This window comes from Lates calcarifer, linkage group LG23 (assembly GCF_001640805.2).
Source record: "Lates calcarifer isolate ASB-BC8 linkage group LG23, TLL_Latcal_v3, whole genome shotgun sequence".
NCBI lineage: Eukaryota > Metazoa > Chordata > Actinopteri > Centropomidae > Lates > Lates calcarifer.
Genome location: NC_066855.1, coordinates 10227881 through 10243354, shown reverse-complemented (window position 1 = coordinate 10243354; position 15474 = coordinate 10227881). Strand labels below are relative to the sequence as shown.

At 41.6% G+C, this 15474-nt stretch overlaps 2 protein-coding genes across 4 annotated transcripts in view; one reads left to right on the top strand and one right to left on the bottom strand.

Annotated features, from left to right (window-relative positions):
- The first annotated feature begins 73 nt into the window (after nucleotides 1-73).
- Nucleotides 74-15033, top strand: vwa2 (von Willebrand factor A domain containing 2). Its single transcript, XM_018698735.2, is given in 15 exon segments — nucleotides 74-365; nucleotides 3150-3211; nucleotides 6782-6856; nucleotides 7745-7878; nucleotides 7968-8077; nucleotides 9682-9835; nucleotides 9837-9880; nucleotides 9990-10123; nucleotides 10246-10375; nucleotides 11370-11425; nucleotides 11615-11722; nucleotides 11811-12392; nucleotides 12468-13019; nucleotides 13322-13444; nucleotides 13654-15033. Coding segments are annotated over 15 exon segments (2412 nt in total). The 5' UTR covers nucleotides 74-348; the 3' UTR covers nucleotides 13785-15033.
- Nucleotides 14791-15474, bottom strand: part of afap1l2 (actin filament associated protein 1-like 2) — a 37322-nt gene continuing 36638 nt past the window's right edge. For all 3 annotated transcript variants that reach the window (XM_018698733.2, XM_018698732.2, XM_018698734.2), the window contains exon 19: nucleotides 14791-15358. In XM_018698733.2, coding sequence (XP_018554249.1) covers nucleotides 15332-15358 — 27 coding nt within the window. In that variant the 3' untranslated portion in view covers nucleotides 14791-15331. The remainder of the gene's footprint in view (nucleotides 15359-15474) is intronic.

Genomic DNA, 15474 nt, shown 5'->3' with positions numbered 1-15474 from the left:
TTGCTGTGGCTCTTAGTGCTCGCAATTCCTGTGTGGAAGTGCGTGGATCAGGTGTAGTAGTTAGTTTCTCTTGTTGGAGATGAGTAGCAGGTTACGAGAGTACCAAGGAGAAGCTGTTAATATCGTCTTTCGGCCCCTCCCTGTCTCCGTACTCACTCCATGCGGGGAGGGGGGGGACAAATTAGACCCTACCGGTGCAGGAACATCAGAGGTGGGCATGACGAGTAGGTGGGGTCGCTGCTGTCCTGTCCGGAGCAGAAAGCCAGTAGATCAGACAGGCGCGGAAATAAAGCGGCGTGTGGAGCTGGGGAGGACTGCTCACTGACAGACGCACCTTAAAACCCAAGGATGTTAAACAGCGCATGGTAAGAAGTTGTTTTGTCTGTTTGTGTGGAAAAGGCTGGGGAGCGTTTGTTTTGCTCGCCTGAAACCTGTTATGATTTACCACGCACGAGGCGCTGTTATGTTATTTGAATAGTGATTGTGACGTGAGAACTACAGCATTGAAGCAGGTGGAAATTTATAAAGTAGCCACGCGGGGTTAGTTTGGTTGATTTATGATTTCATACATTTCTTTGTTGAAAGAAATATGATATTACATGGTGTATTTTAAGCAAACACCGTTTGGGTAAATATTCAAGTAGCACTATATGAATAAAGGTATTAAAAGTTAGTTTGAAATCCGCGGGTGACTAGAACAACTGCTGCCGACTTAATGCATTTCTTGAATTCCATCTACCTACTTAGTACTTAAGTAGTCTGACTCGCATCAATTTGTTTGTCTTTTTAAGTAAACCCCTGTCTACTGTTGCACTTCAGGGTCACAACCTCTGGCCTCCATCTTAAACCTGCCTTGACCCTTGACACCTTTAAGAGTGACCAGATGTGACCAGAGAGCCAACTAGAATTTATGCTGCCAGGAAAAATAACTTATTTTCAATCAAATTGATTTTTCTAATGTTTTCATCCTGAAATGGGAGCTGTTTACTTTATGTTGGAGCATGGCTGTATGTTTTAGCCGTTACATGTTAGTATTTGCACAGAAGTCTTCATGTTGTGTGTTAAATCCATAACTCAGTGGAGAATGGGACTTTACATACTGTGTGGTTGTCTTCCTGCTCTTGTAGCATGTTCCCATGCTAAAATGCATACCAACACATTCTGAACTATAGTTAGTTGTGGCTTTTAATCAGACCTTTGTCACCATGTGGAAGGGAAAAAAGTTTCCACATTTGTTTTTCTGTTGTTCTAAAAGTGGTTATTTCAGGTGACTCACTCTGAAATGATTTAAACACTAAAGATGTTTCTGAAGGTGGCACACCTCCAATTACAGGTTAGGAGTTCTCTGGATTTTGTATGAAGTTGGTCCAAAAAGTTAGCACTCTTTTCTAATTATAGACTACAGAGTGGAGGCACTTTCCAACCTGACAACCAATTCAAAACAGACAGTACATCCATGGTTGAGGCTTTTTTTGAAAAAAGGTTTTAAGGTGGTAAGATTTTTAGGAATGTCTCTACATTATTCTTATTTTTAGTTTAATCCCTGGAGATAAGAAGTGTAAGGTTTACTGTCTCATTATAAATTTAACCCAACAAACTGCCCCTTCCCTGCCAGTATTGTCTGATTTTCATGTTTTGATTATCATATTTTGAGTTCTGATGGCAAGAATTGAACAAGAAGTACTTTTAATGTGAATCCCATATGTTGATAGATGACCCCACAAGTTTGTCTGTAGCTGGAATGAGAGCAGAGAGATGTTCACTGACAGAAATTGTGGATGACAGGAAGATGAGGGGTGGAGGGATCCCGAAGAATGCTTGTGAAGAGGCAGCCAATTTTGAGACAGGTGTGTGCAGTGCTTGTGTGTGTATATATAGTGTATGTGTGTGTTTTATTTGTAGGCATATATGACCCCCCCACCCGTAATGAAATCTCTTGTCCTTGAAATAGAGCATCAATAGCCCTTGGTGATGTTTATCAGCCCATGGCTTCTCAGACAGTCACTGCGTGTCAGCTCTGCAGATCTGTATCGCCGACACACTGACTCCTCTTAAAGCGAGGCTACATCCTGCACACAATTCTATCTCTGTTTCAGAAATACACACAGCCTCTTACCTATAGGAGGGTTTGTCTTGCATGTCCGTCCTCTTTGCCCACCCCAACACACACACACACACACACACACACACACATACAAGCTTTAGACACAGGCAGGACATTATGGCTGAGCTTATCAGCCGCCAGAGTTAATCAAACCTTATCTGCAGCCCCTCAACATCTTATGTGTAACCAACAATGAACATAAAGAATAAGGTGGGTGGTATTGTTGATCCTTGACTCAGATGCACTAGTGGAGTGGTGACATGAAGTTAGAATGTGCATTCAGCAGTCTGTTAGTTGTGCCAGTGTAATCAAATGCAATTCACTGCATACTCATAGTTTCACACATTCCCATTAAAAACATTCTTTCTTAGGCTTCCTTACCACACACACATTAAAAGAACATTTAGATTGGTTAGACACTGATACCTTTTAGAATGGATGTTTTGGTACATATCAAAATCCTGGCTAGGAGAAATCAAGTATCTCTTTATTTGTTATTATTGAAAGGTTGACCTACACTTAGCTGAGAAAACATGGTTAGGGTGTACTCTGAGTCCTCGAGGCAAGTTGCAACTTCGCTACCCAACTTACCTGGTCAAGAGGTAAATGTGGCTTATGGCTAACTTCGTCTCTCTAACCTCACCTGTCTTCCCCCTAAATATTCAGCATTTCTGGGCTTGTGGACCATATTCCTTTTTGTACTTTTCTTTTTGTACTATTACTAGACCTCCTGTAGAAATACTTCAAAAACAAGCATACAGAATGGAAAAGAAGACTTGTTGGCTGCTAGACAACTGCCGGTGCATGACATTTTGTCTCTCTGATGAGATAAAACACTGGATCCCAAACTTTAGGGTCAGCACTGAACAGAAAAAAAAAATTCTAAAAATCCCTCAAATGTTTCCATATATGAACAAACCTCACTCTCTGTTCACACTAATGCCATAACACTTAACTCTCACATAATCTCTCCCTCCTCTTTGTTCTTTGGTGCATTTTTGTCTTGTATTCTTTATAAGCTTGTGCCTTTTGCTTATCATTCCAGGTGTCCCAACATGCACCCTGATATCCATCTCTCCCTCCTCTTAACACTGCTGCTTCTTCAAGGTCAGTTGATTGATTTCATTACTGTTTTGCATTTAGTTTCAGTTGAGGAGTGCTTTCTGTGCTTCTCTGGTATTTTGAGCCTTCAGATCAAGCATACTTTTAAATGCTGTTTTGGAATGTTTTTAAACTCACGTGTTTGCTCATTCAAAATCATTTGAAGAATAAAGCAAATATGCAAAATGTGACAATACATAGTCTTTAACACATCTTCACAATGTTATACCACACAGGCGGTTAGCTTAGCTTAGCATAAAGACTGAAAACAGGGAAACAGCTAGGCAGGATCAGTCCAAGGGCTTTAGTTTGTATTTATGAACCTCAGGGCTTAAAATTGGCTATTTCAGAGTTAGTGTTTGACTTAAGTTCAGATAAATGTTAATATTAGGCACATGTTGATAGGTAGGTCTTTGTGGAGATAAAATAATAAATGCAGTGATGAAAATTGCTGGCATTTGTGAGCATGTTGAGTTATAAGTTTGTACACTGCATGTTGGAAAATGTCTGATACTTCACCAATGCTTCTCTGGTCAGCCTGAGATTCTTTACAAGATATTTTACTGCTTGAACCTGTCAAGTCCTCAGTGCTGAGGAATCCCCATTATCTTCTTCTAAAAGCGATTTCCTCCTGTGTTCAACATGCTGTTCGTTTCCATGCATGTCAAATTTGCATTGCTTTTATAGCACATCGTTGGTCGTTCTCTTGGACCTGAGAGCGTCGGTATTTGCCTGAGGGGAGAGGCAGGAGTCATGGGGCAATACAATCTCTGAGTTGTTTTCAAAAATGACAGCTTTAGCACCACCTGAAGTATTTATTACTGGCCTGTTTTAAGACTTTGAACTTGAGCAAACCAGACTGTTTCACCTTGTCAAGACGCCCCTTCTCTTTCCTCCTGTGCTGACAGCACAGATTACATGTTTCAGTGCTTCAGTGAGTAGATATCCATGTAATCCAGCCGGTCAAATTAAATTTCACAGATAGGTAAAAGCTGGTTCCAAGTTTTTATCTCTGATTTCAAGGGAATATATTTTATATTTCCCAGACGACAGTGGGATTAACGTCAATTAGACATCAACTCCTCAGCCTGAGGAATCTTGCTCATTATCTTGCACCTGATTTTCCTGTTTCGTTTTCATTGCACAGACATTAAGATGCACAGTCATTTTGCCGGAGGCACTTTGCTGAACAGACAGAGTTTTTGTTCAGCGCTGTGGGGCCCCACTGACCATGAGAAAGCAGCTTGCCAAGACCGTAAACTTTCACTGTTGGGCAGACTTTGTGCCGGACTTAGTGACATTGGAATTATGGGCAGATGAAAGGGTCAGGATTGTGAGGAGGTCGGAGTGTAAGCCCCTGGTTTACAGATGGTACTTTTCCTTAACGATCAGTGCTATGTTGGTTTTTACAGGTTTCCTGACCTCATGTAATTTCAACATTTTGGTTTTAGACCAATTTTCATAATAAAACAGTTGTCTTCAGTGAAGATCAGGACTGAGATGATCTCCAGTAACTATCAGTAGGCCCCACTATAAAAGGTTGTCTTCAACATCTGTGCCTGAAAAGCAAGACCATGTTTGGTCCCTACATTCCCCTCGAAGATGCATCTTTTTTTTGTCTCATTATTATTTAATGCACACAAATACAATCACTTCACTATTGTTGCTCTAATGCAGCTTTGCAGAATCTGTGTGGTGGTTTGCTGCATGTCCCTCATTTTGTTCAGTAATGGTTGTTTACAAGGATGGCAAATGTTGACAGAAATTGTCAAGAAGTAATGAATGATGATAAATGATACCTGGGCCATTTCCCATACACTCTGACAGCAGCCACGCTCAACAGATCTTTCATGCTTATCTCTCTGTCCGTCAGCTGACGGGGAGACACCTGAGAGGTGACCCAAGCCAGCTTATCTCCCCCTTTCTTCTCCGTCACTACCTCTTGTCACATCCTCTCGTTCATAGCAGATCAAATGCGTGACAGGAAGTGGTTGCATATGCAAATATTGCTGGATAGACTGCTACAGATCTGATACTGCTTGCCACTGAGTCAGTGCCTGAAGTACATTGCTAGTAGTCATGACGGAAGTTTGAGCTGTTAACAGATTAGTGCTGAAACGATTTGATGATTAGTCAATTGTTCATCCGACTGATCATGCTAATTGACCACTTATTTACATTTTATATCATTGTAAATTTAATATATTTCACCATTTTCTGACTATTTCTTTGCTAAAAAGAATCCAAGCTTATTTCAGTTATGAAATAATGTTTATGTTGATATTTTTACAATGAAAAACCCTATTCCTTATAACACATAAAGGAGGCCTATCTGTTAAGTAACAGTGGATATTTTTAATGTGATTAAAAGACTACTGTTTGTTACATTTACACTTTTTCCAAAAAAAGAAAAAGACCTACTGTATGCTATATCTTTTCTCCCTAACCTATAATTTCAGTGAAGCTGAGCAGAGGGGGAGGACAGAGACAGTGTTGGTACATGGAACTTGATGTTTCTGTCCTCCTTTGGTGTTTTCCACTTTTTGACAGTTACCACAAGACGTATCACCTATTTCAGCTAATTAGCAGGTGCTAAATCAACACGGGGCGGACAGCCCGAAGCATCACAGCAAAGCTGACAGGAACGTAGTGACAGTTTCTCTCTTGTGTTCTGACTGAAGAGAAAGACTGTGCTAATCAGAAAGCAGAATCTGCTCAGTGTAGAGATGCATGTTTGTAAAATCACTCAAGCGCTCCCCTCTCTGTGCTGGACAAATACCCCTGTGACTCGTTGGGGTTACCAGGGACAACAAGGCATGTTCACATGCTGAACAGGAAATCACATGTCCCCCTCCCTCCTCTCTGGGCTGTACGTGTGTGTCTGAATAGAGCGACGTCCTTTCAGTGAATAGAGCGAAATAATGGTTTTCTCCACTTGTCCACCCGCATTAGCTTTAAATACTCAATTATCCATCTCAGAAGGGGTCAAGTGGGAGTCGTTGAACTGGTCTGGCTTCAGGGACAATATCCTATTTATTATTTTATTTTAATTTTCTAAAGGCTCTAATGATACTGAACAGATGCAGTTAACATGGAGTAGTGCACAGAGTAGAGTATGTGTTTATAAATGGCACTTTGTGAATCCAAGTGCACGCTTGATCTAGCTGTAGAGGTACAGTATAGGTACTGTCAAAGTGCAGGTGTTTCTGCAGGTGGATGTACCCACTTAAACTGAAGTAATTTTTTGCTTTTTCCCCTATTTCCAGAGTCATAATTTATATATATATAAAAAGCAAAGATGACAGAAAAATAAGTATTACTTAGTTTAGTGGAAACAATTGTTCTCTAGTTTTGCATCAGCTGGGAATCACCACTTTTACATGTTATATTAGAGCCAGTAGCCCAGGCACATTTACAAATCAATGTTGTATGTAATAAATCATGTTTTTTTAATGTTATTTTTAATTTAAAAAAAAAGCATCACCTGTGCGTGTCATGTCATGTTTGTGCCATCCATGTGTATGATAGTGTATGCTTAAGTGTGGACTGACCTCCATGTTTTTTTTTCCCTTCTAGTCCAGCAGGGCTGCACAGTGCAGGAGATCCAAACCAGCCATGAAAACATAGTAAAAATCAACTCAGCAGGAGAAAGTGAGTAGTTTGCTAAAACCATGTTCAACATGACAGAATGGTTAAGTAATGATAATATACAGTTCAGTTAGAAAGACTTAATCAGGAATTTACCCTTTAGAGCAAATGGTTATACAGTTCGCTTTGGCAGAGGAGGCTTTGCTCTTTGAAGGAGCTCCCACAGTAACAGAGTAGGATTCTGCTTGGAGAACAAACCCTTAATAAACCCATATTAGAACAAGTATTAGTGAAATCAAAAATACCAAAGACATAAAAAGGAGATAGTCATGGTCACTTAAAATGACATTGACACTACTGTAACAGGGGTTATAATGGCTGTGCTGTACACCTGCATGCATGTGATAGAGCGTCAGCAGTCAGCTGATAACAGCACAACTTGCAAATGTGCCAGTGCTTGTGATTCCCGTGCTGCTGTACAATGGTGGTGGATGGTCTTATATTAGGCTGATGTCTCTGTTTGGAGGTGACTTTCACATAAACAGAGCCAGTGACTGACAGATAGACGACACACTCTCTCTGTCTCTAATGGCTCTTTTCATGATCAGCTGCACATTCTAACCTGACAGAAACACCTCAGATTATTTATGCCGCCAGCGAGTACAAACACGCTTGGGGGAGCAAGAAAGAGATTTTGCTTGGTAATGGTTTTGTGAGTGTGTTCCTGGGAAAGAAAATTGAGCTCTGGCATGCTAAGCTGTTTTTCTCCTGTTATGTCAAGGTATTATAACTAAACAGGATAATCCCATAATGCCCTTACACAATGATAATAGAATAGGAGCTATTTGCCAGGAATGCATTTGTTTAGACACTGAATGAGTTTGGACCTACCTCTTTATCAAGACATTTAGTTGATTTATCATTTTGTTCTGTGCATGTTTCCATGGGAAGTGATGCAGTGCTCATCAGCTATGGACATCCTCTTCCTCATGGATGGTTCCTACAGTGTGGGGAAGGGCAGTTTCGAGAGGTCCAAACACTACGCCATCAAGCTCTGTCAAGCTCTAGACATTGGGCCAGACAAGGTTTGTTTTCTTTCTGTTCTCTCTCTCCCTTTCTCTCGTTTTTTTCTCTCATGTCAGTCAGTACTCATGTAAATCCCGCCCTTGTCCAGGTACGAGTTGGCTTGATTCAGTTTGGCTCCACTCCTCAGCTGGAGTTTTCTCTGGACTCGTACACCACCAAACAAGAGCTGAAGAAACACATGAAGAAGATTTCTTACAGGTGTGTCTCTCCTCTCACCTCACCTGCAGTAAGATCATGTTTTGGGATGTAAGAGACTTCATTTTTTACAGTGTGATTAGGGGTTAATTCTGTGTGCTTTTGCCTCTGATGAAACAATATGTCTGAGGGATGGAGAGATGGGCAGAAATGAAGTATATATGTGAAGATATTAATATAATTGTGAAAAGAAATATTGTGTTGCAGTGTGTTTTAGGATTTGTGTGTTCCCCTTTTTAAACTGCATTCTTAAAGACATATTTTCTGAGTGAGGTGGTAATTATCAGTATGTCGCAAGGACAGTCCAATAATGGCAATAATGGCAAAATTGGCAATACAGGGCGTTAATAGAATTGGCAAGTGTTTGTTTATATGTCTGATGAGTTACATGATTTGGACTGGATTTAGTTCCAACTGTAGTCTGAAGCAAAACACACATAATACACACGTCCAGGAGCAGAATGCTCCTTGGAAAGAAAAACAAATTAATTTCAGATTAGAGGCACACCACAGGTGGTCACTGGATACTGGGTGAGTGTATAAGCCAAGGAAAGGGAAGGTAATGTGTGTGTGTGGTGTAATGCTCAGTGTGTTGTAGAATCATTTTGGCTGGCCATCTGGTTTGAAATGGCTACTTGTGCTTTGAACGCATTCAAATCAAACCTTAGAGAATTCAAATGTTGCAAGTATACAGCAGGTGTAGGTGCTTATTCATGATGATGCACAGTTTGTAATAAATTTTGTGAATTTTCCATTCAAAACAATTCAATATCTCCTACCACTCTGCATATATATGAATGTCAATATAGAAAATATACATACTCTACCTAACAGCATTGCAGACAAATCATAGTTGATTTGCAGTTCAGTGGCTGAATCAACTTTGTTGAAATAGCTGTCTATACTGTAGATTCTTTTTCAAGGAGTGTTGTATGAGCAAGTCTTAAATGGGATAAAAAACTGTAAACATAATTACTGTCTCTCTTTATCCATCATTGCTGTTTAAGTCTGCTTACTGCACTTAAAACAAGTATTGACCAGTGTCTGAGACACAGCTTGTCTGAAACTTCTTATTGGGAGCTGATATTATTAAAATCATCCCTGAGGGCCTTTGTAGTTTTTCCTGTATTGTCTTGCACTTTCAGCCCTCCAAGCAGACATAGCATTGTTTTCACAGCTGCACAAAGGGACAAAAAAGAAAGACAAATCGATGTTACGTCACTATCTCCACATCACAGCTTTGTTTCCACCGTCATTCAGCCTTCATGTGAAACGTGAATATGTTTCTCACTGTCTAGTCTACCTCTCTGAATGACATTTATGTCTTGGAAGGAAAATATAATCAGTTTTAAATTGGTTTCTTGAGCTCCGGGGTGATGAAACTTAGCCAACACACAGATTTCCTCATATATTTTCAATCCAAGAACTAAAAGAGGGATCCAAATAAAATTGATCTGCGGTTTTCTCTGGCAGGGATATGCAGTCGATTTTTGACTCTGCTGGCTTCTGTTGTACAGTACATATTATCCCATTTTTTAAATAGTTCTTTCAGTATTATTCTAACAGTATAATTTAAGAAAACACTATTCCAATCTCTGAACTCCCAGGGGAGGCAGCACCCAGACAGGCCTGGCTCTCAAGTACATCCTGAGGAAGGGCTTCCCAGGCGGTCGTAACTCCTCCACTGCAGCCCGGATTGCCATCCTCTTATCAGATGGGAGGTCTCAGGGCAACGTGGTGCAGGCGGCTGCACAGCTCAGAAGAGGCAGGTGTGGTCTTGTTTGCCATCGGCCTGCGCTATCCCAGGTGTGTTTGAATGGTGGTTGAAAAAAAGCTCTTATGAGATGGAATAGAAGGTGCAAACAAGAGTACATCTTTTTTTTCTAGTTTGATGACTGTTTTCTCTGTTTTCCAGGTGGGAGGAGCTACACGCTCTGGCCAGTGAGCCAATGGAGAGCCATGTCTTCTTCGCCGAGCATTTCTACGATGCTGTCAATGGCCTGTACACCACGCTGGCCACCTTCTCTGTCTGCAACGCCACACCAGCAGGTGGGACTCCTCGACAACACTTTTTTCATTGGACGCAATTATAACCGCTGCCCATGCTAATTATCTACTTGTATCTATCTCTCTCACATTCCCATGCACCCCAAATACCCTAATCCCACCAGGCTGTCAGATGGAGTCGTTCCCCTGTGAGAGGAAGACACTGGAGACGGTGAAAGAGCTGCAGGGGAATTTCATGTGTTGGAAAGGCTCCAAAGGGTATTCCCCATACACGTCTCTCTGTCCCTACTACAGGCAAGTGTACATCAGTCTTTTAGAGCAGATGAGAAATTTGTGCACTTTTACAAAAGAAACTCAATTCCCCAATTAACTGCAGCTGGTGACACCATTTTAAAAGCTACAACTTCACATCAAAAATAAAATTAGAGACAGTTTCTATTTAATTGTATAATACAAGCTTCCTTGTAACTTTGACAACGTGACCAGAATTTAAAATAAAATTATGTGGTTTTTCCTTTTGGTTCTGTTCTGTTTGGTTTGGTTTCTCACAGCAGTGTCTGGCAGGTATTAGACCACAGACACAGATGAAAAAGAAGACTGGTGTCAGACAAAAATCTGTGCACCAGAGCTGAATGTCTAACACTCTTCTCTTCCTGCTCAGTGAGCCACAGTGGTGGGACAGAGCAACTCCTGTGTGTTAATGTGTTGTGTCAGTGTGGGGGTGTTAATAAAAACAAGCAAGTGTAATTCTGTCCAACCCTCCCACGGCAAATTAAAATGGTCTTTGACAAAGTTAATTTCACAGAACATTACAACTTTACCACAGTGAAATGGCCTAAGGCAAGTAAAGCTCACTGTTTTAGAGGAACTTTCCATTTAATCCCTCAAATGTTCCTTATTTCTTATGAATATACTAAATTCATGAGAAACTTTTTCACAAGAGCTGACAGTAAAATGTATAATTTTTAGGTGCAGCACAAATTAGCATGGCTGCTTTAAACTTGGTCTATATAATCCTATACATCATTCATGTAAATTAAGATTCACATAAATGGCAGATAACAAATTGAAATGCAAGTGTGAACTTCAGTTGTACGTCACTTTACACTTAAGTGTTGTGACAAGCAAATGGATATAAACTGCAATGTGGGTTTTTTATCACTTTTTATAGTGCATTACCTGATAGGCAAGGCTCAAAGTTTGTTTTTACATCACAGAACCAATTTGGAAAAATTGGAAACTGACAAAATGTGTGAATATTGGCTTGGGCTGAATCTGTGTGTTGCAGGTACAGCAAGGCTTACAAGAGACACCAGACAGTCTGCCATCGGACTATCTGTCCAGGTGACAAGCTTGTCCTTTTTCTTTGATTCTCTTTTGCTCTATTTTTAAGATGGTGTATGTTTTATTGAGATATGTTAATGCAGCTCACTTCCTCTCTCTCTCTCTCTCTCTCTCTCTCTCCCTCTCTCTCTCTCTCTCCCTCTCTCTCTCTCTCTCTCTCCCTCTCTCTCTCCCTCTCTCTCTCTGTAGATCCCTGTGACTCTCAGCCCTGTCTGAACGGTGGAACATGTGTATCAGAAGGTCCAGAGGGCTACCACTGTGTGTGTCCGCCTGGCTACGGAGGAGACCCTCACTGCGGTTTGTTCACTGTCTGTCTGCTTACTGAAGATACTGGCAACACTTTAATCCACAAAACAAACTAACTAACCCCTCCATCCCTCCTCAGCTCCTGCATTATCACTGGACTGCTCTGTGGACCTGCTCTTCCTGCTGGAGGGCTCTGCCACCCTCACCTTGGAGGGCTTCCTCCGCCTCAAGTCCTTCTTAAAGCGCTTCCTGCAGACAGTGATCGGGTCCGACAGCCCCAGCAAAGTGGGCCTGGCGGTGTTCGGTGGAGAGGCCCGGGTGGAAGCCCAGGTGGGCAAGTTCAAAGGGGACTTGAGGGGTCTGCTCAAGGCGGTGGATGCCCTCCAACCGGTCGGCGGTGAGACCAAGACGGGCCAGGCGCTTCGTTACGTCACGCGCCACGGCTTCATGAGCACGCCAGTGTTTGCAGATGTCTCGGATGACCTCCCCCGTGTGGTGGTGCTGATCACCGCCACTCCCTCCTTTGACGAGGTGGTTGAGCCTTCAAAATATGCAAGGGACAGGGAGATCTTCCTCATAGGGGTGGGACCAGACTACTTAAAGGGACAGCTGAATAACATCACAGGAAATCCTCAGAGGACTCTCACCTATACATCACCTGACAGGTTCACTGCTAAGATCCCAGAGCTCAAGGCCAAGATCTGCAGCGTGGACACACAAGGTAGTTTCTAAGGTCTTGAAACCCCACTCCTGAATCAGCTTTCAGCTTCTACTAATTGCCTTTTTTGTTTTCCAGGTTGTCTGGGCCAAGCAGTAGACCTGGTGTTTGCCCTGGATGCCTCAGGCGGTGTCGGCAGCGACAACTTTGCCACCCTGCGCGACTTTGTGCGCAGCCTCACCGTCCAGTTCGACATCAACCGTGACGTGGCCCAGGTTGCGCTTGTGGCTTACGGACGCAGGGCCACCACCGTCTTCAACCTGGACACCCATGAGACGGGTTCTGCCATCCTCAAGGCAGTAGGTGACGCCAACTACATGGGCGGAGTGGCCTCAACCGGCGCAGCTCTACTCCACGTCCACTCCAACGTCCTGACCGTCGCCAAAGGTGCACGGCCCGGAGTCAACAAGGCCGTGGTGGTGGTGACCGACGGTTCAGGCGGGGACGATGCCGCCGTGCCAGCGCAGAAGATAAGAGACAACGGAGTTTCGCTGTTTGTGATTGGTATTGGAGACGTGCAGAGAGAGAGGCTGCTGCAGATTGCTGGATCAGAGGAGCGCATGATCTCTGTGCCTTCTTATGAGGATCTCAAGTACTTTGAGGACGTTCTAGTGCAGATGCTGTGTTCAGGTGAGCATTGTAAATTTCCCCATTGTTGTACATTTCCCCATTGTGGGACTAATAAAGGATTATCTTATTCAGGGAAATAACTTTCCAGGACAGCAGGCTCTCTCCTGTTCAATGGATAGGAATAAGGGGTTGATCTGGAAAAAATGTCATCTGCTATATATTGTTTGTTGTTCTCCATTTCCTTTCACTAAGACTTCTTTGCAGCTGTCTAAAAACAAAAGACAGATGCCGAGGGTCCTGTTAAAAAGAAGTTGTCATTAACATGGCGATTTGCTGTTTTGTGCTCATTTTCTTCCATTCAGAGGTAAAGAAGCCAGTAAACCTGTGCAGCCCGAACCCATGTATGAATGATGGGACCTGCATCCTGTCAGGAGGGAGCTTCCGTTGTGAGTGCAGAGGCTATGAGGGACCACACTGTGAAACAAGTCAGTGGCATTAATGAGAATCTTCTTTCCTTCATTTTCTCTTTCATTCCTGCTTCTCACTAATTTCACCCATCATTTCCCTCTCTGCTTGGACCCTGTCAACTGAACATTTTAACCATTTAAATTAGTCAAGAAAATCTTATCATGACCAATAGGAATGGTGGCCAAAAACACAGAAGTCATGACTTTGTCTGTGGTTTTGCTCATAGGAAGCAGCAGGTCTTCATCTAGAGGAGATCTTCCGAGGCCCGCTGGTCTCAAGAGGAGGAGCAGGCAGAAGAAGAGCCACCAGGAGCTCCTGCATCACTACAAACTACACCGCCGGAGACATGCAGCCTGAGAAACCACACACACATGAACACATGTACTACACACAGAAATACTTTAAATCTACGGACTCTTAAAAACCAAGGATGTTTATGGGTAAACACTGGAGTAAAGGGAAAATATATATTGCTGTCACTTTGTTTGAATATTTAAACTTGCACTCAAACTTCAACAAGTGCCTTCAAACTGTATGTATTTCTACTGTGGTGTCCAGTTTGTTTTTGTTCAGTTTGTCAGCGCTCACTGTTGTGCTACTGTCTCAGCATGATTCTCTTGCCTATTCAAAGATGTAAACTTTTATATTATATTATGGTGTATACCTGTGTCTTGATTTTATATATTATTCTTTTTTTTCAGTGTTTATTATCACAACCTACTTTCCCTTCTCTGACAGAGACAAATTTGTGCCAAACATGGTTTATACTCAGTTTTATATTTTCATGTTTCAGTGTATTTTTAACATTAGGCCCTTAAATTCATTTGACTTCTAGATGTTTGCTAGTTCTCAGCAAACAACAAAATAATTTTATAAGTATACTGTAAATATATATGTGTGTGTGTGTGTGTGTGTGTAGCTATATAAATGATAAATAATGATTAGAAAATAAGGCTAGTTTTGTACTTTAATATTTGACTTATATCACTGTTGGTGGAAAATTGAAAACATTTATAATGGGACAAATTCCCTAATACATTATCTGTCAGTCCAGCTTTAGTAAAAACAGCTAACAAGCTCTAAAATGTTATTTAAATCAATAACCAAAAGAAGATTTAAACTCTTTGCACCTTCCAAAAAATTTGCCAGACAAACATCTTCTTGCAAAATGAGTCCCATTCATGAATGTTTTATTTTCATTAGTGAGGAGTCGATGTGTTTACTCTAATTACCCCTTAAATGTTTAATGCTGCAGGTTTCCTGTGTCCTCTGCAAATTTAATCATCAGTTTTGTTTTCAGCAGTTAAGTTGTGAAGATCGAAGGCAAGAGGAGACATTTTCATAAGCAATTTTCAAGCCAGTATTGTTGTCAGTACATTTTTTATTTGAATAAAAAGTGCATTTCTAGCTAGCAATACAAGCCAACAGGCTGGATAATGGTGTAAATATATTTACATCTTGGCTACCAGCATATATGAACCAAGCTACAATCTATAGAGTGTACAAAATGGCCAATTTAGTAGAGGGGCGTCTTTCTGTCTCAGACTTCAGTGGTTTTCAAATGTTTGGCTGTTTATCAAGAGCAACTGTTAGACTGGCCAAAATGCTACTACATCAAATTCCTTTCTCTAGCAAATAGAGACAAAACAACTTGAAACCAAGATTATCCAGTGGTTTTAGAGAAGACAGCTCGTGCCTCTCTCTGATGGGTTCTTTATAGTCTTGGTAAGGAGGTGCTGCGGATGAAGGATCCAGAGAGAGAAGGGAGGATGTTGATTTAAACTGTCTGGATCTGTTGGCTTTAGCAGTTCCCTTGCTAAAGCAGGACAAGTTGCATATGGCTGATCAGACCCAGTGAAACTTTGATCAGGTCAGAGGAGGACAAAGGGCGACATGTTTTCCTCCTAGGTGGTGGATTTCTTCTCCCACTCCTGTAAATACAGAAGAGGAATCAGAAACTGTAATCCACAATACATGTTTTAAGATAGACCTTAATCATTTGGTTCACTGACTACCATGCTTTCAATGTACTGTATATGAAATCTAC